This window comes from Salvelinus sp. IW2-2015, linkage group LG32 (assembly GCF_002910315.2).
Source record: "Salvelinus sp. IW2-2015 linkage group LG32, ASM291031v2, whole genome shotgun sequence".
NCBI classification, from domain to species: Eukaryota; Metazoa; Chordata; class Actinopteri; order Salmoniformes; family Salmonidae; genus Salvelinus; species Salvelinus sp. IW2-2015.
Window position 1 is genome coordinate 32019680 of NC_036871.1, and position 27969 is coordinate 32047648.

At 46.2% G+C, this 27969-nt stretch overlaps 1 protein-coding gene across 7 annotated transcripts; it reads right to left on the bottom strand.

Annotated features, from left to right (window-relative positions):
• Positions 1-27728, bottom strand: LOC111956612 (chromodomain-helicase-DNA-binding protein 8). Of its 7 annotated transcripts, none has more exons than XM_023977113.2 (39): positions 27608-27728; positions 26584-26669; positions 25251-26312; positions 24812-25081; positions 24573-24683; positions 22396-22886; positions 22186-22300; positions 21814-22035; positions 21640-21708; positions 21468-21523; positions 21196-21313; positions 20965-21042; positions 20680-20817; positions 20446-20567; positions 20128-20371; positions 19772-19948; positions 19339-19581; positions 19051-19210; positions 18596-18806; positions 18017-18212; positions 17729-17899; positions 17329-17622; positions 17011-17231; positions 16648-16850; positions 15233-15389; positions 15057-15146; positions 14833-14936; positions 14594-14717; positions 14402-14477; positions 13987-14318; positions 11954-12186; positions 4068-4730; positions 3853-3965; positions 3440-3667; positions 3127-3222; positions 2798-2941; positions 2546-2653; positions 2328-2432; positions 1-1210 (listed from the first exon to the last, which is right to left on the bottom strand). In XM_023977113.2, exons 3-39 carry the CDS (start codon positions 26223-26225, stop codon positions 860-862), a joined length of 7809 nt encoding a protein of 2602 aa, XP_023832881.1. In that variant the 5' UTR covers positions 26226-26312; positions 26584-26669; positions 27608-27728; the 3' UTR covers positions 1-859. The 7 variants fall into 7 exon arrangements, with proteins under 7 accessions (XP_023832881.1, XP_023832882.1, XP_023832875.1 ...); XM_023977114.2 differs by having other exon boundaries at positions 14044-14318; positions 21814-22038; XM_023977107.2 differs by having other exon boundaries at positions 21814-22038.
• Positions 27729-27969: the final 241 nt, after the last annotated feature.

Here is a 27969-nt window from a genome sequence, read left to right on the forward strand (position 1 = left end):
TACATCAAAAAACATCTTAATTTAATCCTTTTTAAAACTCAGGATTGTAAATTAACAGGGAAAATGCCTGACAAAAACTACTTTTTCTTGACAGCATGTGTTCAGCTATTTCACACAAATACACAAGGACAAGAGGACTTGGCTGCTTTCACTGTAGATTGTTATTCATATCAGATACATTCAGGTCATAAAACAAGAATATTAACTCATCGTGGTCATCTTTGCACCATAGCACACAACTGACCAGTTCTACATTGTACAATACACCCATCTTCCTAGCACTGGATCAGTAACTTATATACCGGTACCCCCCCCACCTTTACCCTACCAGAAAAATGTACATCACAAATTGGACCCCTTCAAGTTCACTGACTCAACAGGGAGCAGAAATGGCCTGACATCAGACTCAGGCATCATGGGAGCAAAGTTCTGGTCTGCTCAGTACGCATGTCCTCTCGTCCAGTTATACTGGAGGACTAGCTAGGAGGTTCTTCGATCAAATGCCTTCACAGCAGGGCTCCCCTTAAAGCTGAGACTGGGAATGGGTTTGAGGGAGAAGAAGAGCAGTGGGTTGAGAAACAGAGTTGGGCGTGGACTCACTGTGTGGGTAGATAGGGTGCCAAGGGGATGGTCATGGAGGGAGGGGGAATATCATGAATGAAGGGAATGGAAAGAGTTGGGTGCAAACCTGGTCCTTTCCAAAAATCTACATAAACCAAGTGAGTAAAAAGAACAAAAAACAAAAAACAAATTCATCCAAAATTCAATATATATCATGATAAAAATAAACAGTGAGCAATAACATGAAAGGGAAAATAACATGATTTTTCTGGGACTATATCAGACAAAATGGTCTTGGTCAATCCTCTGAGCTGGAGGAAGAGTCTGAGTCCTTCTGAGCCATGATGACGTTGTCCAAAAGGGCCTCCCTGTCAGAACTCTCGTATCCCCCTTGTGACAAGCTGTCACCGCCTTCCATCTTAACATCAAAAGCTTGAGTCAGGAAAGGGGAATTCTCCAAGTCTTCGTCCTCCATCATGTAGGCCCCGTCTGAGACCAGGGTCTCTTCACCTCCGCCCAGGACTGGGTCCTCCAGCGGGGCAGGCTGAGGAGCATGGTGGTGGTGGTGGTGGCGGCGGCGGCGGACTCTCTTGGGGATGACAGAGCGTGCAGAGAGGAGCCGGTGGAAGAGGCTGTCTGGCAGAAAGCCCTGGAAGGACAAAATGGAGTGAACCAGGATCAGTTTTTGGAAATATTTTACAATGTGAAGCAGAACTGATTCACTGAACTTAATGACGTGTGCTAGGGCTGGGCGATATGACGATATATATCGTGTGACGATAGATGTTTTTCTATCGTTTAATATTATGCTCTATCGTTTATTTCGTTGTGTCGCAAATCACACTCTTTACGGCAATATTTTTTGTCAATTGGACAACACTGTGTTCACGTGTGGAAGGAAATTCGCAACACAAACATGGAGGAGAGTGAACGTGACACAGAGCACGGAGACACAGAGCTCGTACCTAAAAGAGGGGCTACTTCGGTTGTATGGACGTGGTTTGGGTATGAAGTCTGACACGGACCAGAAAACCGTCCTCTGCAAAATATGTGGCAGGCCGGTCCCAACAACAGGCTCAAACCACTAACATCTTTTACCACCTACGCAAGAATCATGTGAAACAGTACAAAGAGAGTCTACGGATGAGACTCCAAAAAGTAGTCGAGTGCTCAAAACAAACCCCCAACTCAAACGTTGCAAGCGGGTTTTGCCTGCGGCACACCATATGGCAAAGAATCACGAAGATAACAGCTGCCGTTACAACTTACATCTGCAAAGACATGGCCCCAATATACACGGTCAAGAAACGGGGGTTTCGTGAGTTGGTGGTAACACTCGACCCAAGGTACCAAATGCAAATTGATAAGACACGTATTAATGCCAAAATAACATGCTAACAGGCAAGCCCCCAAAAATATAAATATATATATAGTTGAAATGTTTTCTATTTACCTTTAGATTTTATACATTAATATTTTGTTACATGCTTAATTGAACATTTGCACAAAGGTTCTAAATAAAAGGAGAAATAATCAAATATGAGTAAGTGCCTTTTATTTGTTGAGTATAATTCAAAATGTAATAAGAAATAGGCCTTTACATGTGGTCATTTTATATAAACTATTTATTAATTGAATTTACAGAAAATGTGCTATATCGTGATATGTATCGTTATCAGGATTTGAAATTACCTATATCAGGATAGGAGATTTTGGCCATATTGCCCAGCCCTAACGTGTGCTGTAAATAGGTTAAGGGTACTCACAGAGCTCTGGACCATCTCAGCCCATTCTGGTGCCACTGCACAGTCAGGGTTCTCCTCCAGAAACTCCCTCAGATCCTGCAGCATAGGTCCATACGCAGCCCCAACCTGAATAAAAAGGAAAGAAAATCCACCCTTAAGCAATCAACATCCACAAATAAATAAATATTTGACCGAGGATCCCAATGCACCCATGTAATTCATCCTTTGCCATTTCTCACCTTCTTTCCTGTCCTCATATCAATGACCTTAACCGTCTCACTGCCCGACAGTGCTGCGGTCTTCTCAGTCCTCTTCTTCCTCCTCCTCTTCTTCCGGTTCACAAGGAGCTGAGGGGGGGCGGGACACAGGAGACAGTCACTGAAAATCTCAAATGATACTGTATTTCTCACAAAGTGCAGTACTTCTGCCCAGAGCCTCAATTGAGACATAGGCGCAGAGAGACATGGACATAATCTTCCAGGTAAATCTACCTCCAACATGTCTCCCTCCACCTCATAGTCTGGGTTCTCTTTCAGCCAGTTGGGCAGGTCTCTGCGGCGAGGGGCTCGCTCCCCACTCAGCACTGTGCCCGTCATGGCATCGACCACCGGGACTGCTCCGTCTGGATCTGACAACTAGGTGGAAGATTATGAATGAGGCATGATAAATGCAAACATTACATGAATGTTTGAGTACGTAGATTTCAGAGTTTGTTTAGTCAGTTTTTGCGAGTTTGTTTCTTTGTCTGCACATCTGTGTATTATGAGCAGTCTTAAACTCTGACTATGAGAATGTGCACTAGTATTGTATATATGTGTACTTCTTGGTCCCTACGCTTCCTGCGTCCGCTCCCCTCTCCCCCTGACCCATTGGACATCAAGGCATGCTTAGAGAAGGTCAGCTTCAGCCCCTCCTCCTAAGAGAGTAGGACAGTAAAAAAAAGGGGGATGGAGAAAGACAGACAATTTAGTCATTCCATCTGTACCTCAGTTAAAGAAGCTTTATCCCAATGTACTTCAATGGCTTAAAAAGCTGAATCAGGTGTTATTACTAGGCTAGAACAAAATACTGACTACTCTGTGGGTCCCCAGCACCAGAATTGATTAAACTTTTCTGTGTTCCTCTCATCTCACCTTCAGGAGTTTGACGGTGAACTCAGATTCCTGTCCGTCTGCTCCTTCTCCACCGGGCGTGTTGTTGCCTTTCCGCATGAGCCGTGCAAAGCTGAGCTCATCCCCTGCCCCTAGGTCGTCAGAGCCTGGGTTGAGCTGGGCGTCAGAGGCATAGCGCCGCCCTGTTGGCCACTGCCCAGACAGCACCAGGGTACAGAGGCTGTCCAGACGGTTTATCAACACACGGTCCTGAGGGAGAAACCAGCCAATCACTCCACCAACACAACAATCCCTTCTACTGTACAGTTCATATTCAACTTCCTGTTAATACTGTATTTGAAGTACTAATGTGCAAGCAACCAGAACATCATCCACATATCTGGATCCATCCATACTCTATAGTTGCAGACTGTAAATGTCCCCCACCTACATACCTTGGGCCAATCAACCCTGAAGGGGTCGGTAAGGGACTCTGGTGGCGCGCCATCTTGAGATAGAGTCATTGAGAGCAAGCTGTTCTCACCATCTTCCTCCATCTTCAAAGCAGCTGAAAACAGAATTWAAAAAAAACATAAATGTTTGTTCAACCCCATCAATGTGTTGTCTTATCTCAATCCTCACACTTCGATATCACTCAGTCCCCACTCACCTCTTTCCCTCTCTGTGTCACTGTCACCACTGTCGTCAGAGCTGCCTGATCGCTGGGAGGAGGTAGACGAGCCAGAATCAGAGTCCGAATCGGAATCGGAAATCCCTCCTACACTTCTTTCTCCTTTACTTCCTCCACTTCTCGGCTCTCTCCCCCTGCTCTTCTTCCATCCCAAGCCGGGCCGGGCTCGGCCCTTCCCATCGGGACGGGAGAGGGGTGTGATCTGGGTATTTGAGTGGCCGAGAGCCTCAGAGGCTCCAAGGATGCGGGACTCCTTGTCCAGACCCTCCTCGTCTTTGACGACTGAGCCCTCCTCTGCCTGTGGTTGGAGGAGGGGAGTGGCGGGGGCGGGCTGGTTCTGCTGGTTCTCGAGGTAGTCGTGGCGGGCCTGGCTGAATGAGAACTGCGGGTCGAGGAAGACCGAGAGCTCAGTGCGGCTGACGCCGTGGAGGGTGGAACCCAGCATGAGCTCCCGGTCATGGGCTGGAGTGCTCCACCAGGCAGGCAGCTCGGAGCTGGGCGGGGCCAGCAGGAGGAGCTCCTCCAGGGAAGGGTGAGGCAGGACGTGCTCACGGAGACGGCGCAGCAGGCTGATGCGGTACAGGGTGCGAGAGGCCCGCTCCTCAGTGATTGGGGCCAGAGACTGGCCCAGCTCTGAAGGGTCTGGGGACGGAGAGAGGGGTTAGGGACCTGTCTCTCTTCAGATCTACCAAAATATTAAACACCATGCTTTATTAATATACACTGAACAAAAATATATGAAAACGCAACATGCAATAATTTCATACAAGGAAATTAGTCAATTGAAATCAATTCATTAGGCCCTAATCTATGGATTTCACATGACTAGGAATACAGATATGCATCTGTTGGGTCACAGAAAAAGAAAAGAAAAAAGAAGTGCATGGATCAGAAAACCAGTCAGTATCTAGTATGACCACCATTTGCTTCATGCAGCGCAACATCTCCTTCACACAGAGTTGATCAGGCTGTTGATTGTAGCCTGTGGAATGTTGAAGAACAGAATACTCAGTTGTTCTAATGTTATGCTCCGATCTGGCTATGCCATATGGCTGTAGACTACACTCGTTCATTTAGCAGACAAGATTTGCATAGAATTCCGTGGCATTATTTTATAATATGAAGAATACAATTGAACATAGCATAATAAAATAAAAGGATATTTTCTCCAAACGATTTGAAGGAGTGCGCATATGCAGCTATTGCGTGTTGAACGGTTAACAAAGAAACAGGTCCTCCTATATGCTTAATTTAGAGTTATTTATGCAACTTTAGTTGTGATACAAACGTTGGGCTATATGTTTAGATTTCTATTACATTCGAAGGCTGCATGAAGCAACTAACGATGATTTGAAAAAAGTCGTATGAAAAGGCATGAGCTCTGCTTTGGTTTTTCCTCAGCACACTTCAGTCTCTAATTCACAATTTGACAATGCCTTGAATTTCCCGGTGGCATCAACCTTTGTGTGGATGTAATGCCCCTTAAAAAAAATCCATGCCTATACCAATCATACCAATGATGTCGCTCTTGCTGCTGGTGATTCTCTGATCCACCTCTACGCAGACAACACCATTCTGTATACATCCAGCCTTTCTTTGGACACTGTGCTAAAAAACCTCCACACGAGCTTCAATGCCATACAACACTCCTTCCGAGGCCTCCAACTGCTTTTAAATGCAATAAACACTAAGTGCATGCTCTTCAACCGATTGCTGCCTGCACCCTCCTGCCCATCTAGCGTCACTACTCTGGACGGTTCTGACTTAGAATATGTGGACAACTACAAATACCTAGGTGTCTGGTAGATTGTAAACTCTCCTTCCAGACTCACATTAAGCATCTCCAATCCAAAATGAAATCTAGAAATCGGCTTCCTATTTCGATGCCAACATACCCTCGTAAAACTGACTAGCCTACCGATCCTCGACTTCGGCGATGTCATTTACAAAATAACCTCCAACACTCTACTCAGCAAATTGGATGTAGTCTATCACAGTGCCATCCGTTTTGTCACCAAAGCCCCATATACTACCCACCACTGCGACCTGTATGCTCTCGTTGGCTGGCCCTCACTACATATTCGTCGCCAAACCCACTGGCTCCAGGTCATCTAAGTCTATGAGCCCCACCTTCTCAGCTCACTGGTCACCAGTAGCAACACCCACCAGTAGCACACGCACCAGCAGGTATATTTCACTGGTCACCCCCAAAGCCAACACTTCCTTTGGCAGCCTTTCCTTACAGTTCTCTACTGCCATTGACTGGAACGAATTGCAAAAATCACCGAAGCTGGAGGCTTCGATCTCCTTCTCTAACTAAGCATCAGCTGTCAGAGCAGCTTACCGATCACTGTACCTGTACACAGCCAATCTGTAAATAGCATACCCAACTACCTCATCCCCATTTTGTTACTTATCCTCTTGCTCTTTTGCACCCCAGTATCTCTATTCTCTACTTGCACATCATTATCATCTGCACATCTGTCATTCCAGTGTTAATGCTAAATTGTAATTATTTCGCCTCCATGGCCTATTTATTGCCTTACCTCCCTACTCTTCTACATTTGCACACACACTGTACAGTCATGGCCAAAAGTTGAGAATGAAAATGTATATTTATGTCACAAAGTCTGCTGCCTCAGTTTGTATGATGGCAATTTGCATATACTCCAGAATGTTATGAAGAGTGATCAGATGAATTGCTACTAATTGCAAAGTCCCTCTTTGTCATGCAAATGAACTGAATCCCCCCAAAACATTTCCACTGCATTTCTGCCTTGCCACAAAAGGATCAGCTGACATCATGTCAGTGATTCTCTCGTTAACACAGGTGTGAGTGTTGACGAGGACAAGGCCGGAGATCACTCTGTCATGCTGATTGAGTTTGAATAACAGACTGGAAGCTTCAAAAGGAGGGTGGTGCTTGGAATCATTGTTCTTCCTCTGTCAACCATGGTTACCTGCAAGGAAACACGTGCCATCATCATTGCTTTGCACAAAAAGGGCTTCACAGGCAAGGATATTGCTGCCAGTAAGATTGCACCTAAATCAACTATTTATCGGATCATCAAGAACTTCAAGGAGAGCGGTTCAAATGTTGTGAAGGCGGCTTCAGGGCGCCCAAGAAAGTCCAGCAAGCGCCAGGACCATCTCCTAAAGTTGATTCAGCTGCGGGATCAGGGCACCACCAGTACAGAGCTTGCTCAGGAATGGCAGCAGGCAGGTGTGAGTGCATCTGCACGCACAGTGAGGTGAAGACTTTTGGAGGATGGCCTGGTGTCAAGAAGGGCAGCAAAGAAGCCACTTCTCTCCAGGAAAAACATCAGGGACAGACTGATATTCTGCAAAAGGTACAGGGATTGGACTGCTGAGGACTGGGGTAAAGTAATTTTCACTGATAAATCCCCTTTCCGATTGTTTGGGGCATCCGGAAAAAAGCTTGTCCGGAGAAGACAAGGTGAGCGCTACCATCAGTCCTGTGGGTCCATGGCCAGGAAACTCCCCAGACCTTAATCCCATTGAGAATTTGTGGTCAATCCTCAAGAGGCGGGTGGACAAACAAAACCCACAAATTCTGACAAACTCCAAGCATTGATTATGCAAGAATGGGCTGCCATCAGTCAGGATGTGTAATTGACAGCATGCCAGGGCAGATTGCAGAGGTCTTGAAAAAGAAGGGTCAACACTGCAAATATCGACTCTTTGCATCAACTTCATGTAATTGTCAATAAAAGCCTTTGACACTTATGAAATGCTTGTAATCATACTTCAGTATTCCATAGTAACATCTGACAAAAATATGTAAGGACACTGAAGCAGCAAACTTTGTGTAAATTAATATTGGTGTCATTCTCAACTTTTGGCCACGACTGTACATCGATTTTTCTATTGTGTTATTTACTGTACGTTTGTTTGTGTAACTGTGTTGTTGTTTTGTCACACTGCTTTGTTTTATCTTGGCCAGGTCGCAGTTGTAAATGAGAACTTGTTCTCAACTGGCCTACCTGGTTAAATAAAAGGTCAAATAAAATAAATAAATAAATAGTACAATAGTTGACCTACTCTATCCTGTGCGAGAAATATATATTCCAAACATAGTCGGACAGTTATGGGATGCGATAGATCCCAAATTAATACAACCATTAGCATCAAAAAAACTTTTATACTCTATTAGGTTGACGCAACAGATCAGAACGTTTAGTTGAACATTTTTGATAAACTATTAGGCTATTTCTTCACATAAGCTCAGCAATGCGCACACGGCAGTAGGCTATAAGCGCGAAAATTCCAAAATGCAATCAATTAGCTGGAAAACACTATTCTCAAAAGTGACTGGAAATGCGATTATGCATTAATGCTTTTATTATAAAAAAGGTGCCTTTTTATGGTGAAAATTCTCCCTCAAAGTTGAAACTCACACGCTGCGTATGTATGCCAGTTAGGCTCTACACTCGTTTTAAAGCGGATTAAATGTGCTTAATTTTAAGAAGTTATTTGGACACTTCAGTTATGATACAAACCTTAAAAACACATAGGCATTTGGGCTAGGCTACATGAGGTTTGCGACTACAATTTGAAAACGTTTTTAAAAATGGCATGCGCTGTTTCTTGCCTTACTGCACACAAGCTGGTCATCATTCACAAGTGATAGGCTAATGTTATTACCCATCAGACTATTCTTGATTTAATCTGGTCTTTACATGTACTAAATCATATAAGTGTGAAATTTGTTTTGATTTAGAATGGATCATTATCATGCACCCGTCTCGAAACAGGGGCAGGGGAAAACGTTTATATAAAATGTCATCTATGCAGTGGTGGGCCGTCAGGGCCAGCAAGGCCTTCTCTGCTGGCCTAAACATCATCAGAATATAATATTTTAAAAAAWATATATTTTCCCATAAATATGTATTAAATTATTCCCCAGAGTAAGAGTTATACTCTTCATTTCATAGCTTTCCTCTTGGTTGCACTGCTTCCAGCCCCAGGTTGAGATTTGGAGGGCTGGTCTTTATGTTAGATCTTTTATCCAATCATATTCAGCCATCACGTGTTGCCAGGGGTCTAAAATCTGCCCTCAGGCCTTCAGAATCAACAGTGCGGGCGCTTGTAGCTTATAGTGAATGGAAATGAAAATTTAGTGTCAACCAATCAGCTTTAGAGTTGGCTATTGTACGCCTGCTGGCTGGCTCCAGTGTTACACAGGAGCCAGCTAGCAGGCGTAGTGCGTGCACGTCTTTTGATTGGATTACCAATATTGAGAGGCAGGTCCTATGGGCAGGTCTATGCAGATCTAGGAAACTGAATTTGATAAACGAATTAATTCGCGTACTACTAAGCTGTTTTTTCAACCCACAATGGCGGAAGGAGGAGAAGATATCGATTTGGTCGAGGATATAATTATAACGCCATTCTCAAGACGAACTTTTCAAGAAAAGTTAGACATTGTAAGGAGAGGTCGCCGGACGCCGACGCTACAAAGCCTGTCACAGGCGGGAAAGGGGTTCCAACTACGAGCGCTATCAATGGCTCACAGGCTCCGAGAAGCACTGCAAACTGTACTGCTGGGAATGCCTATTATTTGCAAGTGATCGATTTGGTGTTTGGAGCCACACTGGCTTTGCAAACTTGAGTTGTCTAACCAAGGCAGCAACGAGACACCAAAGTACGGCTGGGCACTTACAAGCAATGGTGCTTTTGAAAACTTTTGGGGACACCGGAGTGGATCTACAGCTCAACGAACAAGCGCGCAGGGCAACGGAGCTGCACAATGAAAAGGTGAAGGGAAATATTGAAAAGACTCATTGATTGTGTCATGTTTTTGGGTAAACACTGTTTACCCAAAAATGTCAATTTCAAGGTGACGCAACGCCTGGTTATACTGCGTTTCTGTCTAAATGTATAGTGTCTAGAGCCATGGCATCATAATGATGGTAATAAGAGGTGGATTAATTCGGGTGGGACTGTGTAGTACCTCACTGAAGGCCCAGGCCCCAGGCACGCCACTGCATCTATGCACTTAAATTGCGAATGGAGGACGCTTTTCCCGCGGTAAATTTTTATGCCAGCCAGGTAGYCTATACTCATATTGTAAAGAGAAGCAATGTGCTTAATATTAGAAAAGTTGAAAAATAAATATAGTAGGCCTAGCCTCTAAAAAGGTGATGGGATCCTTTTAATAGAGTACATCACTGTTTTCTCAAGCAATTGCATAGCCTATAGAAAATGTTACGCAACATTAGCTCTCATGAAGTTTTTGATTAGATTTTCGATTACATTTGCATTGATGTCAGAGTGATTAGAGAGACAATAGAGTGCGGAGTACCAGGCAGTTAGCAAGTTTGGTAGGCTACTAATGACCATCAGCAGCATCATAGCTTGGAGAAGCCCAATTACCCTAACTAAACAGTCACGTGAAATTTGACTGCCGTCGTGGCGTTATTACAGGCACCTTGAACAGGCTGTCATACACGTCAATACAGAGCATTCCAAACATGCTCAATCAAATAAAATTGTATTAGTCACATGCCGAATACAACAACGAATACAACCTTACAGTGAAATGCTTACTTACAAGCCCCTAACTGACAGTGCAGTTTAAAAAAATATATGGATAAGAAAAATAGATAAAAGTAACAAGTAATTAAAGAGCAGCATTAAAAAAATAACAACGGGTGACATGTCTGGTGAGTATTCAGGCCATGGAAGAACTAGAAAATGTTCAGCTTCCAGGAATTGTGTAGACCCTTGCGACATGGGGCCGTGCATTATCATGCTGAAACATGAGGTGGAGGCGGATGAATGACAAGACAAGGTGTCTCCGGACCTCGTCACGGTATCTCTGCATTCAAATTGCCATCAATAAAAAGTGTTTGTTGTCAGTAGCTTATGCCTGCCTGCCTGCCCATACTATAATCCCAACGTTGACGTCAGCATACCACTTGCCCACACGACGCCATACACGCTGTCTGCCATCTGCCCGCGACAGTTGAAACCGGGATTCATCTGCGAAGAGCACACTTCTCCAGCGTGACAGTGGCCATAGAAGGTGAGCATTTGCCCACTGAATTCGGTTACGACAGCGAACTGCAGTCAGGTTAAGACCCTGGCACGCAGATGAGCTTCCCTGAGACAGTTTGACAGTTTGTGCAGAAATTCTTCGGTTGTGCAAACCCAGTTTCATCAGCTGTCCAGGTGGCTGCCAATTGCACGCTCCCTCAAAACTTGAGACATCTGTGGCATTGTGTTTGACAAATCTCCACATTTTAGAGTGGCCTTATATTGTCCCCAGCACAAGGTGCATCTGTGTAATGTTCACTCTGTTTAATCAGCTTCTTGACATGCCACACCTGTCAGGTGGATGGATTATCTTGGCAAAATAAAAATGCTCACTAACAGGAATGTAAACACATTTGTGCACAACATTTCAGAGAAAGAAGCTTTTTGTGTGTATTGGAAAATTTCTGGGATCTTCTATTTCAGCTCATGAAACCAACACTTTACATGTTACGTTTATATTTTCGTTCGGTGTATTTGACTGATTTAAAAGGTAGACTCAATGATATGACATTGACGCAGAAAGTAAACAGCACAGTGGCTGAATTTCCACAATAACTAAGAGCGTTGAAGCGCAAGGCTCAACTTCTCCGCTGTTTGGGTCCCGTGGCTAGCATGCTGTACAGAATGAAGTGAACCTGTGCACATGCGCAGATACTGTTTGTGACTGTGAGAGCGAAGTCTTGCATCTCGCTAATCTCAATATATGCGGTGCGGCTCGTGGCAACGTCATTTTGCTGAGTCTACCTTTATGTGACTACACACTTTATCAACACCTTGACTGTAATAACATTTGATGTAGTTCTGACCTTCTCCGCGGGCGGGCCGCAGGTTGCACACCCTCCGGCACATAGCCATGAAGCAGCGGAAGTAACGGCTCAGACTCTCGTCAGTCTTCTTTTCTAGACGGGCAAATGTCCGGAAGCGAGCCCATTCCAGTTCAGCCTCTTCCCCCTCTGGGGCATCTGCCTCTTTCTTTATCCGCTCCACACCAAACGTGGACACCACACGGTAGAAGTCACACTCCTCTCTACGGGTCCACCTAGCAAGGAGACAAAAGACTGATGGTTAAAGTAGTAAAACACTAAAAACTCACTCCCAATCGTATACCAGAATGTACGGTTAGGGATAGTTCGAAATTCACATGACCCTCCCTTTGTACTGTAAAAAAATMTATAATCTCACCCTCCTTGACTTAACATTGACGCTATATTTATAATTATATTAAATATATGCAACACATTTTCCACCAACAGGTTGTGCCAATGCACCCCACACAACCAATAAGTGACATCACTGCATACCGATTATAGACTGTTTGCATTTTCAACACCTCAATCAAATGGAGTATGTCAATCTCGACAAACAGAAAATACATCCCTCCCACTCAGTATCGGCTTGACACTCTTCGATGTCTCTTTCCATTCATCGAATGGCCGTTGCGCAGTTTGGATGCTGGAATTATATTAGAGTGGATGAATGTGCGCACTTAGCCTACAAGAGACTTTTGAAGTAGCCTAATCAGATTATAACATTGTGACTGGTTGTGTTTATACCACATACAAAAAGATACTACATTTTAAAAGTTAAATGAAATATTTGGGTTATACTGAAGCGTTAGGGTCGATCAATATCTGTTTGGATCGGAAAGGAGGCAAAACGCACGTGATAATACTTATCATAATACTAAACAATAATACTAAACACCCTTTGTAGAAGACCTGGTAGCCTAGTGGTTAGACCGTTGGACTAGTAATCGAAAGGTTGCAAGTTCGAATCTCCGATCTGACAAGGTACAAATCTGTCGTTCTGCCCCTGAACAAGGCAGTTAAACCCACTGTTCCTAGGCCGTCATTGAAAATAAGAATTATCTTAACTGACCTGCCTAGTTACATAAAGGAAAAAAATGTTTTAAATAAAAAAGTAGTAAACGGCAGGACAAGGAAGTGAACCCAGGTCACTGGCGTAAAAGCCAAACACCCTGCATCGTGCCAATATAGTTAACCCACTTCGTAGGAACTGTATCATGGCTCATATAGCGAGGATTGTGACGGTTGATAGCACCATTGAAAGCATGTCCCAGCCAAGTTGTAGTCACAGTACATTTGTGTTAGTCTATCAGTGTTTCTGTACTGCACATGGCAGAGTATGCAAAACAAATGTGCACCCGATTGATATAAATCCTCATGATATGCTACTGCTACTTTGCAGTCAACATTTAATTGGGAAGGTTTTTGGGGAAAATCATTGAAAATGACTATAAGCACGCATTGCTGATTTTATAGAGCAAATAAGCTATAGCCATCTTACCTTTAGAAATGTTTACTTCAGGCTGACTACAAGCATCTATTGAGTTGCAATGTCCCATAAATGTAATGTCCAAATCAACTTTAAGAATCTACAAAATCCGTTACAGTATATTGCATTTGTATAGCCTTAACAAGATCAATAGGACACCTTTGAGCTGCATGTCACATCTTGACTGTTCTTTCATGCACAATGGCCTCTCTACTGCCCATCAGCTTGTCCTCTAAGTTCTTGTGGATTTATATTGAAAATTGGTTTTATGTTTGATATGATTGCTAGTTAACCTATTGCAGATTTGGACAAACAATCCACCTACCACTATTGTCACATTGGATAGAGGGCAGAATAGAGTTGACTGTATAGTAAGCATGCTGAGAAGTGTAGTACATAAAGGAAGTATTGATAGGGGAGGAGCATGCAAGCAGGTAACATTCGGCTATGAAACCTTCCGCTATTCTGGACCCCCAACCCAGTAAATTTTGAACTGTCCCTTACACCATACAGACACATTAAACAAACATATCAACAACTGTACCTCAGTTTCAGGACACATATGCTTGCAGAGTTAATAGTTGAGGGTAGTAGTTGGTACCTCTGTTGGCGTTCCTGGCGTGCAATCTCCTTCAGTTTACTGGCCTGCTCACACCTCCTGCGCCTGCGGTCGCCCTTCTCTGCTGCCTCCACCTTCAGCTGCTCTCTCCTGTAGCTGCGCTGGTATGCCGTGATCAGACGCCGGAGCCGCGCGGTAAGTGATGAGCTGGTCGGCCACTCACAGGCTCCGGACTGGCCAGAGGGCGGCCCCTTGGTTTTAACAGGCCCTGCCTTGTCCTCGACACAGATATCATCATCCATGTTCAAGGAGTCGGCCTGGGGGAGAGGGATTATCATTAATGTCAACAATATTCTGCAACAAAAATCAATCAATGAGAATAATAAGCACTGATTCACACCTCCTCGTATAGGTCTTTGGTGTGCCTTAACGCAGGCTTGAACTCCGGGTCTTCAGAATACTTGTCATCGTCTCCTCTGGGGGAATTTTTTTTTCAAGTTAATGGTGGTGAGGCCAGCTCTAAATAATTCTGTAATATATAGTTAGCGGGTTGTTTGGTGAGGTGCTAATAAGATTAGCCAGTGTAGCTCACCCGTCTCCCAGCTCTGCGTCTGCAGAGTGCTGCTCAGCATCAATGGCCTGGTCGTCAGGGCGACCAGCTCTCTCCAGGAAACAGAGACAGTCGTCGGCACGCATAGTGGTGTACATCTCATACCCTGGAGAAACACACTGGAGTTACTACAAAACACACTCACTAAACACCACGTTCCTACTGATAAACAAGATATTCTTGACAAGTAAACAAACTCCTAAATACTTTTTCACATTCACCATGTTTGAAAACTCCGACGAGGAGGGAGCGGTCTGCCTCTGTATCCCACCAACCTGATGGCACCTCAAGCTGCTCCATCTCAGGCATCCAGATGTCAATATCCCTACGAGGACACAGACAGATGGATTCAGTATACACCTGTGTGAGTGTGTGCGTGTGTGTGTAGACGTATGTGTGTGCGCATGTGTATAGCAGATAACAAGGATTTTTAATAGGTTGAGACCTGGCATCAGCTCCTCTCAGCACAGAATCAGCATGTTCTCCAATGACTTCCTGTCTCAGGTAGTAGAGCATACGTACTCTCAGCAACACCCTGACGACGAGGAAAGGGTTAATGCTCTGACACTGAGCACAAACACTTCAGGACTCTCTAGAGGTTGAGGCTGAATACACACTGACTTGTTGCACTGGTGCTTGAGATGTTTGCGGTAGCTGTCGTCCAGAAGCAGGGAGTCGGGGTTGTACTTGCGGATCCACTCCACCTTCTGAACATCAAAGGAGCTCTGAGCCTTCACCCTCTTCCCCTTCCTGCCCCGAGGAACAGGGATGGACAAACCTAGACAGAGAAACACATTGAAACATATACGCAGGACCCTGGAAGGCAACGCTAAAGTGAGAGAAAATACATTAACACAAAGTTATCCAAAACGGCAAGAAATATTTAGACAATGGGTTCAGTCCGCACCAGAGTGGTTGAGGAGTGTGTGGGGTTCAGTCCGTACCAGAGTGGTTGAGGAGTGTGTGGGGTTCAGTCCGTACCAGAGTGGTTGAGGAGTGTGTGGGGTTCAGTCCGTACCGAGTGGTTGAGGAGTGGTGTGGGTTCAGTCCGTACCAGAGTGGTTGAGGAGTGTGTGGGGTTCAGTCCGTACCAGAGTGGTTGCGTAGGCGCGTACGCGTATGTGGTGTGTGACAGTCTCCCGCACTCAGTATCCGTGGCTCTGACTCACTGGAGCGTACCTCGTGCGTGTTCTTATGTCCCTACAGCTGAGGAGCGTGGTGGAGGAGAGTGAGCAATGCTGGCGGTTGTCTACGTCCGTACCACTGCACGACGGTGCGTGTAAGCGGACGCCTCGAGCGAACGTGGAGAGGCGCTGAGTGTGTGCTTCAAGTCGCTGTAATCACCAGTAGGAGTCGTTTTCTGCAGGAGTGTGCTGCGTGGCAGGGTTTACAGTCCCGGTCATCGACCCTCAGGTTACCTTAAGTAGCCAGTATGTGGTCGAAAGGAGTGTGTGGGCCTGTGCATCCGGTACGCAGACGTTGCGTTGTGGCCAGATAGTGCTTCGCCGGCTCGTGCGACGATACCGCCAGCACTGGTGGTGAGAAGTGTAGCTCCGGGGTTACAGCTCACCGTAACGCCCAGACGCATAGTTAAAGAGGAGACTCTGGTGGGTTGGCCCTCAACGAACGTACCCAGAGTGGCCAATGTCGGCGCGAGAGCCTGAGAAGAGGATATCAGTCCGTCACCAGAGATGCGTGAAGAAGGAGTGATGATGGGGTTCAGTCCGTACAGAGTGGCCTAAGACCGCTACTAGCAGAACGTACGCTCCATACCACTGGCATCTGATATAACCGTGGAAGTACGGAGTCTGTGAACCTCACACACTCGCGTACATCTCACCCAGAACTCTGGTATACGGACGTGTGCTGAAACCCCGGCCACACAAGCTCCTCAAGCGCCAACCTTCTAGTACCGGAATGTCTGATGTAACTGAGCCAGAGTTCAGTCGCGGTAAACCACTCGCGACCGGACTGGACACCCCCAACCCTCCATGAGGTTCTCACGTGTTGAGGAGTGTGTGGGGTTCAGTCCGTACCAGAGTGGTTGAGGAGTGTGTGGGGTTCCCGGCCGTTCTCCGGCGGGGTGATGAGCTCCCAGATGAAGCTCTTAATGTTCTCGTCTCCACGGTAATGCAGCAGGCAGAAGACCAGGATGACCCTGCAGATGGTCTCCACGTCTCGCTCCCCGAGGCGCCGCTTACAGCGTGCATGAGACAGGATGTCCCTCCAGCGCCCCCACCTGGACAAACACAGGTCGCAGAGTGAGAAAGGAGGCTCAACACAATAGCGTGGAGCTTACTTTATTAGAAACTCCGTTAACAACTTTACTATCATATGTATTATAACTACACCTGTCTAGAAAATAAAAACAACTCCAGGCCCTAGCCAAATACACCTACCCGTAAACAAGCAGATGTTTCTCCACACGGAAGCAGTCGGTGCGGCCGTAGCCGTTTCCGGTGTGGCGCTCGGAGCGCCTAGCGGACCGGGACTGCCGGGAATTGGCGGGCGGGTACTCATCGTCGCTATCGGGGTCAGATATCTCCCCACCCTCGCCCCTCAGGGTGGCAAACTGACGGGTCTGCTTCCTCACCCTGGGCGTGTCAATCACCAGGGTGTTCTACAGGGAGGGTGTGAGAAAACATAAGGAAAATTAGCTTTTCTCACAAAAAACAAGCACAGAGTAAACACACACACGCCTGAGACATCAGCATTACCTTCCTATTCATGGAATCAAAGTCTATGTCTGCCCTCTTGGCCCACTTCTGCCAGAACTCGGGGTCATCCAGGGCAATGTCGGTCCTGTTCTCGGTAGCCACGAAGCTGGCCTTGGAGAAGGTGGAGCCCTTGCCCTCGCTCTCGATGGTGATGGTGGTGGCTCTCCTCTGGAGGATCTGGTCAATGTCCTCCTCACAGAACTTGGAGCCCTCGTCCTCCTCGTCCATAATGGCAGCGTACGCACCCTTCCTCAGGAGGTCCTCAATCTCCTTCTTGGAGAACTGCTGGATTTGCTACGAAACGAGTGGAACAGGACGGACATTAACCAGTTAGCATCTAAACAAACAGCAGACTAAAAAAAACTCCATATTAAGTAAACAACAGCTTGGACCTCCTTACTCCATTGACGTTGCTCTCCTTATTACCGCTCATGCTCTGCAGTACAGCCCGGTCCAGACCTAGTTTGAGGCTGGCCTTGTCCAGCATCTCCCTCTCATAAGAGTTCCTGGTGATCAGACGGTAGACCTTCACCGCCTTCGACTGGCCGATACGGTGACACCGCGCCTGAGCCTGTTGGGAGAAGGCAGGATTAGTACATCAATAGGATGCCATTTGTACAGTGTGGTAAGGGTACTAGGACGAAACATTGGAAGGAACCAGACACAAAAGCGGGAGATCAGACATTACCTGCAGGTCGTTTTGAGGGTTCCAGTCGGAGTCAAAGATGACGCAGGTGTCAGCAGCAGTCAGGTTGATGCCCAGACCTCCAGCCCGGGTACACAACAGGAAGACGAAACGGTCCGAGTCTGGTTTGCTGAAGCGGTCAATGGCTGCCTGACGCAGGTTCCCTCTCACTCTGCCATCAATACGCTCGTACAGGTATCTGGGCAGAACGTTGATAAAGACAACTTCTTACTCATCTAGATTACTCTTCACATCCAGTCTGTCTACTTTTAAATCACCCACATCCTAGTCTACTACCACAGACTGATAATGTAGTAAAACAAAACTTACTAACAAAATCTATTGTTTTTCAACATGCCCATACCCGCTGATGAGGCAGGCAGTCTATCTAGACCGTCATAAATCACATTTTATTTGTCACATGCGCCGAATACAACCTTATCATGAAATGCTTACTGAACAGTCTGACTTCGGTAACTGGAGTCTTAGACAATTTTTTGGGCCTTCCTCTGACACACCTAGTATATAGGTCCTGGATGGCAGGAAGTTTGGCCCCAGTGATGTGTTGGGCTGTACGCATACCTCTTGTTGATGAGGTAGTCCTCCAGGATGTCCAGGCAGCGCACCATCTGGGAGAAGATGAGCACCTTGTGTCCCCCGGCCTTCAGGCGAGGCAGCAGTTTGTCCAGCAGGACCAGCTTGCCTGCGGATCTCACCAGCGCCTGCAGGTGAAAGTCTGGGGCCACGGGGTCGTAAACATCCCTCAGCTCAGCCACAATCTTCTCCTCTGCCCCTGGACAGAACAGACAGAAGGGGGGTTACTATCCCATTGCATCCTGGGAAAGGTATGAAGACATTGGCGTATACAGATGAACAGTTGGAGTGATGTTAGGTCAACAGATGCTGTGGTAAGCATCAAGTGATTGCAGGCTAGCTGCATTAAGAGGAGACGCTGTTGGGGTTATTGTTTTTGGAGGAGGAAGGGTATTGTTTTTGGAGGAGGAAGGGTATTGAAGTGTTGTTGTGGTGTAAGGTACCGGTAATAAGGTAGGGGTGGTTGCAGCACTTGCGTAGCTCCATCATGGTGTTGAGCAGATTGGGAACGTTGCTGTTGCTGGTGGCTCCCATGCTGAGGAAACTGAAGTTCCTCTCTAGGATGGCCCGGTAGTATTTCTTCTGCACATCTGTCAGCTCCACCTGTGTAAATAAGGTTGTATTAGCTTGATGGTTATGGTCCATTAAGAAAAACATAATTCTGCTACTCATATACAAGGTCACCTTGGTTATATGGTGCAATATTATTAATTTTGAGTGTCAAATCTTACCTCAATGATGGTCTCCTGTTTTGGCGCCAAGTTCTTCTCTACGTCCTCTTTGAGTCTGCGCAGCATCATAGGCTTCAGAATGGCCTGGAGCTTCTGGACCTGCTCCTCTGTTTTGAGGTCTCCAAAGTCACGAAGGAATTCAGACTCTGATGAAAACTGAGCTGGCTCCAGGAAGTGCAGCAGACTGAAGAGTTCCTCCACTGTGTTCTGGAGGGGGGTACCAGTTAGAAGCACCTTATGCTCCTAAGAACCAGGGAGGACAGAGGAGTGGAATAGAGAGTGGAGGAGGAAGACAAGGAGATGAACAGAGAGAAAAAGAGGTAGAGAGGGTGTTATTATGCCTCTTTGTAAACATAAGACCAAAACGTTGTCACATCACAAGTAATACATTTGTCACCCTGTCCCTTAGACTATCTATCCCCTGATTACTCACCAAGTCCAGCATCTTGAGACTGTCCAGCAGCTTGCAGTTGCGGTTCTTGAGGCGGTGAGCCTCGTCAATGATCACACAGCGCCAGGAGATCTCCCTTAGCTCAGGGCAGTCGGACAGAATCATCTCAAACGTGGTGATCAGGGCATCAAACTTATACGCCCCTGGGATCAGATGATCCTGTAATCCAACACTCTAGTTAGAGGAACTAGATGTCGATGTTCAGATAATTTGATTCTTGGTACACGAGAGAATCATTGTCTTCCGACAGTTCCTACTGCACAACAACACTAGCACTGCAACCACTGTAATCCATTCTTCTGTTCTAAGGTTACACAAACAGAATGCGACACACACACCTTGTCATCCTTGCAGTACATCTCGTACTGCTGGATCATCTGCCTGCTGGCCAGGCTGCCGTGGTAGACGATGGCGTTCATGTCAGTCCAGGTGGCAAACTCCCTCTCCCAGTTGGTGATGGTAGAGAGAGGAGCGATGACCAGGAAGGGGCCCTGGACCCCGGCACCAAACACCTCGGACAGCAGAGAGATGGACTGGATGGTCTTCCCTAGACCCATCTCATCTGCCAGGATACAGTTCTGCCTGTAGGGCGAGAGGATGTGTTAATATGGATAGAATGGGATATGAAATGATTTCAATAAAAGAAACATTAGTACCTGTTGTACCAGTTGAAGAGCAGCCAGTTGACTCCTTCTAGCTGGTATTCTCGGAGTACGTTCCCACTCTTGTACTCTCTGAATTCCTCCAGCTTCTTCCATGCAGCTGCTTGGGGCCGGGGCTAATGAGGAGTGAATGGTTTAGACTGTGGAATGATGACATATTGGACTAAAGCAGTGGCAACACTCACATGGAATGTGGTGAACACACAACCAGTGAACACCCACACGCACCGTTCTCTTGAGTTGAGGTTGGCGGTCTTGGATCTTCCTGAACTCCTCCACCTTGCCCTCGTCCACATCCTCTCTTAGCTCCCAGGTAGCATCTTCATAGGGCAGAGAGCACCACTTCACCAGGTAATACACCACCGGCTGGGAGATACAATACACACTTAGAGACAAATAATCCTAACTCAGAATTTTCACAATGAGATCAATTCATGGTTTTAATTCATGGTTTACAAGAACAGATTAAGACTTGTCCTTTAGAGATCAGATTCAGTCATTGACTTCTCTCACCTCTCCATTGTCCACACTGTTGGACTCATCCAGGATCCGGTCCACCTCCACATAATCTGGGTTGAAGGGCTCCTCTTCCTAAGGACAGGAACACAGAGAGGATAAGACGCACAAAAAACACAGCGACTATGATCCCTATGATATGATACACCTCTATACACATACCCATCTACTTCACAATCGGAGGGTTACCAAAATGTTTCTGTGAAAGACGGCATATTATTCCCTTACCTCCTGTAAGAGGAGTCTCATCTGTGCATGTTTGGCCTTGAATCTCTTGAGCTTCTGATGGATCCTCTTGTCTCTCTCCAGCTGCTCCAGAGTGGCCCACTCACAGTGCATGTAGGAGCTGAGAGAGAGAACGGGGGGATCAGGGGTCAGCCATGGATATAAAGGAAGACACTCCCCATGCACTGTTGATCTTGGATGCTCCACAAACAATTTTGTGAATCTCACACCGACATTTTAGTCAATAGACATCCTCAGGAAAGAGTGAGACTTACTAGTTCTTATATTTGACAAAAAATTCCTCAGCATTGATGTAATGTCCTGGAGACACCTTTAAAATATGAAGAGAGGAACAAACATGATACATAATGATTTGTAACTTCTTAAATTAGCAAAATCCCCAAATACTAACAATTAACAGAAAAAAAGCACAGTAAGCACACTCACCTCCTTTTTAGTTAACCTCACGGACAAAACTTTGTCAACAATTGCTGCATCTTCCTCGTTGGGGTTTTCCTGTGATACATATACATGTGTTATACAGCTGTCATGTGCAGGTGATAAGATAACCAACACTCACTCAACAGAACAGCTCAAACCTGATCAAAATCTCCCACTCACCACAAAGAACTGCATGCTGGAAAGGCTGTCCCCGTCCAACTGCAGCTCCTGTTTGAGCTGCTCTCCCATCAGCTGCCCCGTTCCTCCTCCGGTAATGGACGCCACCGCCGCCGTCGTGGTGGTTACGTCCACGTCCTCCTCCGGTTCGTCCTCGTCGTCAGTGATTTTGATGTCCAGATCCTCAGTGTATTTCTTCCTCTTCACCTGACGGTTAGAACGCCTCTTCTGGTGGAAGAGGGAGATGACATGAACAAAAGTCAGACATCGGTCAGGAAGTCTTGACAAACATCCAGTGCAGTACTGTACGTATTATACGTAGGGGGGGGGGGGCGTTGTGTGTAAGTGTATGTCAGTAGGAGGGATGTGACTCACCGCAAGCATGTCCTCATCCAGGGCCTTAGAGGGAGAGGCGGGGCTCAACTCCCCATCAGAGTGGTCTGAGGAGGCATTCCTCTTCCTCTTCTTACCCCCCACTAGAGTGATTGTACTGGAGCGAGAGACAGGGGAGGATGAGAACGAGAATTAGTTGGAGAAATACATACAACACCCCCCAAAAAAGACAATGAGAACATTGCAACTTACTTGATCTTTGCCTTGCTTTTGCTCTTGCTGCAGCCGGTTCCAGCCGCCCCTCCAAGTGTCCCACCAGCAGCCCCACCTGCTGCCTTGGCTTTGCCTTTCTTTTCTGCACCAGCCCCGCCCTTCCCTGCTGCCGCCGCTGGGCTCTTCTTCTTACTCCCTCCTCCCTTCTTCTTGGCTCCAGGTGTGCCAGTGGTTGTTGCAGCGGCCCCTTGGTCAGCAGCCTTTTGTCCGGCAGGCAGTTCATCCTGGTTGAGGACTCGTGGAATGTTCCTCTCTCCCCGGGCCTTGGCCCTGGCAATGGCCTCAGCCACAATACGGTTGGCCTTCTCCTGTTTGCACAGGGTCTCCAAACGACGTACAGGCTCCTGGGCCTTGGCTAGCCGTATCCCTGGTGACGACATAGTGGTGGTGGAAGGGGCGGAGCCGGCAGCTGAGGTGTTGATGACCTTCACTACGGAGACAGCTCTGCCTGCCGTCGAGGTGGCATTTGTCTGTGGAGATATATATAGATAGATACACACACGGGTTAAGTTGTTAAGAGGCAAAATAACCTACACGTGTAAGGTTTGACAAGTGAGATTTGCAACTCGATACATCTATCATGTAGACGTGTGTGTATACACAGTACCACTCAAATTTGGATACACCTACTCACTCAAGGATTTTTCTTTATTTGTACCATTTTCTACATTGTAGAATAACATTGAAGACATCAAAACCATGAAATAACACATGGAATCATGTAGTAACTAAAAAAGTGTTAAACAAATCAAAATATATTTTATATTTGAGATTCTTCAAAGTAGCCAGCCTTTGCCTTGATGACAGCTTTGCACATGCTTGGCACTCTCAACCAGCTTCACCTGGAATGCATTTCAATTAACAGGTGTGCCGCGTTAAAAGTTAATTTGTGGAATTTCTTTCCTTTGCGTTTGAGCCAATCAGTTGTGTTGTGACAAGGTAGGGATGGTAAACAGAAGATAGCACTATTTGCTAAAAAACCAAGTCCATATTATGGCAAGAACAGCTAAAATAAGCAAAGAGTAACAACACTCCATCATTACTTTAAGACACGAAGGTCAGTCAATCCGTTTCTTCAAGTAGTCGCAAAAACCATCAAGCGCTATGATGAAACTGTCTCTCACGAGGACTGCAACAGGAAAGGAAGACCCAGAGTTACCTCTGCTGAAGAGGATACGTTCATTAGAGTTACCAGTCTCAGAAATTGAAGCCCAAATAAATGCTTCACAGAGTTCAAGTAACAGACATCTCAACATCAACTGTTCAGAGGAGACTGTGTGAATCAGGCCTTCATGGTCGAATTGCTGAAGAAGCAACTACTAAAGGACACCAATAAGAAGAGACATGCTTGGGCCAAGAAACACAAGCAATGGACATTAAAGAGGTGGAAATCTGCCCTTTGGTCTGATGAGTCCAAATTTGAGATTTTTGCTTCCAACCGCTGTGTCTTTGTGAAACGCAGAGTAGGTCACCGAGAAGCAGGGAGGTGGTGGTGTGATGGTGCTTTGCTGGTGACACTGTCTGTGATTTATTTAGATGTATTTATTTAGAATTCAAGCCACACTTAACCAGCATGGCTACCACAGCATTCTGCAGCGATACTCCATCCCATCTGGTTTGCGCTTAGAGGGACTATCATTTGTTTTTCAACAGGACAATGACCCAACACACACCTCCAGGCTGTCTAAAGGCTATTTGACCAAGAAGGAGAGTGATGGAGTGTGGCATCAGATGACCTGGCCTCCACAATCACCCAACCTCAACCCAATTGAGATGGTTTGGGATGAGTTGGACCACAGAGTGAAGGAAAAGCAACCAACAACTGCTCAGTATATGTTGGAACTCCTTCAAGACTGTTGGAAAAGCATTCCAAGTGAAGCTGGTTGAGAGAATGCCAAGAGTAAGCAAATCTGTCAAGGCAAAGGGTGGCTACTTTGAAGAAACTCAAATATATTTAGATTTGTTTAACACTTTTTTGGTTACTACATGATTCCATGTGTTATTTCATAGTTTTGATGTCTTCAATACTATTCTACAATGAAAATTGTAGAAAATAGTAAAAAATTAAGAAAAACCTTGGAATGAGCAGGTGTGTCCAAACTTTTGACTGGTATGTATGTATGTATATATATGTATGTGTATATGTTTGTGTGTACCTGTGGTTGCAGCAGCAGTTTGAGCGGCACGGCTAGTCTCTGTCCACCTTGGCCCTGGGAGATCTGAACAACCTGTGGGCTACTTCCTTGCCCTCCGGACACCAGCTGAAACTGCAGGACAGAGACCGTTCTAGTTACAGATCAAAGTCTTCATAGAACAGGTCAGTATTTCTGATTAGTTAACAGAGTGGAGAATTTCCTAACGACTAATTCAAGCCACTCCTCCTCCTCCTCCTTACCTTGGGTCCCCCCTGTTGGTTGGGTTGCTGCTGCACTTGCAGCTGGATGGTGAGCACTTTAGGCTGTGCCCCCATCTGCCCTGCCCTTGCCTGGGTGAGAGCAGCTAGCTGACCCCCCTGGAGGACCAGCTTCCCTGGGAGATTACCCAACACCAGCCTCTGCTGCTGGCCCTGCTGCAGCTGACCCGACCCACCGACTGTCACAGCACCCCCCTGGGCCGCACCCCCCTGAGGCTGCTGCAGCACCAGGGTGATCCTCTTGGCTTCACCCTGAGAGGAGAGAGAAATTATCAATTAAAAGATGCTAATTTAGTTAGAAATGTACAATCTTGAGACCTGAGGTGAAGAGCCCTGGTTAATGGAGGTTACTGACTACTGAAAACATAGTATTTGACAATCCTGATGGTTAGGCCAAATTGAGCTCAGAGGGCAATCTTACCTGTTGTGGTACTGTAGTAAGGGTGACCCCTTGTGGTCGGACTGTAGTGGTGCCTGTAGCAGCAGCGGTGACCTGTGTCTGCATGGCAGACTGCAGCTGCACCTGTGTCTGGGGCTGTAGCTGGATTTGCGTTGCCTGTCCTTGGGTCTGGAGCTGCACTTGAGCCTGGGCAAGCTGGGCTTGCGGTATCTGCACCTGGACAGTCTGAGTCTGGCTTTGGGACTGGCCCTGAGGAATGGAGATCAACTGTACCTGCTTCAGGGGTCCGTTGGGCGACTGAACCAGTCTCTGTACCCCAGTTCCCACCTTTACCTGTCCCTGCSCAGGAGACGCTTGGTTCAGGACCGTTCCTCCAGACAGTATCTGCATGCCAGGCCTGAGTTGGGTTCCAGACAGTACCCTGGCAAAGGTGACCTTCCCCGCTTGGGAGCCTGTCCCAGCAACAGTCTGCAGCACCTGTGCTTGCCCCCCGGGTCCTTTCAGGATGACGATCTTGGCACCTCCCTGGCCTCCGGCCTGCTGGGTGATGGCAGCTAGCTGCTGAGGAGTAAGCTGCTGTGCGATCTGTGTAAGCTGCTGTGTGGTGAATTGTTGTGTGGTGATGTGTTGCGTGGTGCCAGTAGAGCTATTGACAGTCAGAGACGAGCCCAGCAGGACTGTGGCAGCCCCACTGGTGTTACTGGCTACAGAGAGTGTTGTCTGAGGTACTGTTGTAGCTATTGAAACAGTCTGAGGGAGGGCAACCGGGACTGGGGCCAGCTGCTGCACAGGTACTGGGTCTGGGATGGTTGGAGCTGCCACTGGTATGCTGKGCGCTGGGGAGGAGAGGTCTGGGGTTGGTTCGGAGGGGGGGTCCACCTGCCCCAGAGCCAGTTTCAGAGCCTCCTCCACAGGGTCTGTGAAGGCATCGTCTGGCAGGGCATCCAGGTTAAACAGTGGCGTGTCATCAAAGAGGTCCATGATGGGATCTGCCATTTTTCCCAGTCCACAGAAGATATAGAGAACAAAACAGCCTTGCTCTCAGTCAGAAAGATAGGGAACCGTAGATCTGACTGGTATGTCCTAAAAAAAACTATTGGAAAAACAAAAAGATCATAAATATCCTTCTGTGATTAGATAACCAAAACACATTTCTATCAAAACGTCAATCGCTTACTAAAATGGATTCTGAGGTTTCAGTCCTGTGCAGACAATTTACTTGGGCTTTGTCAGTGTATCCTCTAATGACAAATATTGGGGTGGTGGGGGAAAAAAATCTATGTTTAAGCTAGATACCAGAGAAAGAGGTTCAGGGAAGAGGAGAATCGCACAATTTTTTCCACCTCTTCCTCACCCCTTTCCTCTTCCTTGTTTTCAGTGCCTACTTCTCTCTGTGTGCAATGATCCCCATCTGAGAGATCATTCGCTGATGTCTCTTTCCTAAAGAGAGAGAATAAGGGGTTAGCTTAACCAGGGAAAATCACTATTCCAATATACTTACTGAAAGTAGCAGGCAAAGTGTGCCATGACACTCGCTGCTCTTTGTGGGATGAAATTGTCTGAGTTGTCATGTGGTATCTAGTTAGTTAGTAACGTAAGCTAGTTCGTACGGTAGTTAGTAAGCTAACTAGCGCACCGGGGCCCTGTTGCTGACCTATTTTTATGATTTTGGTGAAAATAGTATAACATAAAGACTTTGTTTCAATAATACGAAAACAATCGATGCATTCAGCTTCAAGTAGGGGTTCTGAAAAGCTATCTATATCGTCATTCCCGTATTGTTTACCGTTTCCCGGAATCATAAGTTGATCCATCGATGCTAGTTAGCTATAACAACAACAAACACTAACTAGTAGTTTCTGTTTTTCCTTCAATCAAACATGCCTTCATTGTGATCATAGACTATTTTAAGTACAGTGTTTGTATGGAAAGTAATAGTTTAAATGGCAAGTGGGCGAAAAACATCCGTCTAGGATAACATGGTTTCTTTCTGACCGTGTTGCTCTCCGCAAACCCGCTTCAGTACAGATATAACGTTAGCATTAAATTGCTATTTGAATTGGATGAGGCTGTTTTGGGATAAATCTATTTCAAATGGTATATAAAAACGGTACTATATAATAGATCTGTCAATAGGTAGCAGCATCTCCATAATTTACTGCATAACGTTACCATCCACTATTTCAATCTCATCAACAAACCGGACCAAACCAAAGGCAACGTGCCACAATAACCATAGTCTGTCTACGATCAGACACGGGTAAGGCCGCAATGCTATTTGGGTTGGACTACGTCTGTTCATCAGAAAAAAGATCCCCTAATAACCATACTATCCACTGCCCCGACTCTCAGTTATAATTTAGGGGTGCTAAATGTACCTTTCCATCGACACACATGGCTTTCTCCGTCTCACAACACTGTACGATTACAGGAAACGGCCAGCAAAGAGCAGGAACTAACGTTCTTGCCAGCGAAAACATTGAACCTGTGCCCATCGAATCCCATCCGCTTGACTATCATTGGTCTGAATTTACACAAACCGGCAGGATTCTAATATACCATTGGCTGAATAGGGCTGTCCATCATATAATGAACGGAATACTGGGCGGGAGACAGTAATAGACATAGTTAGGTTGAGAAAACAATAAATGCGGCCTAGTTGGGACAATTTGGCTCAGAGGTTCTACACGTTGGATTTTGCTGTCAAACATCCAAATAAACGAGTAACCACCAGTTTACT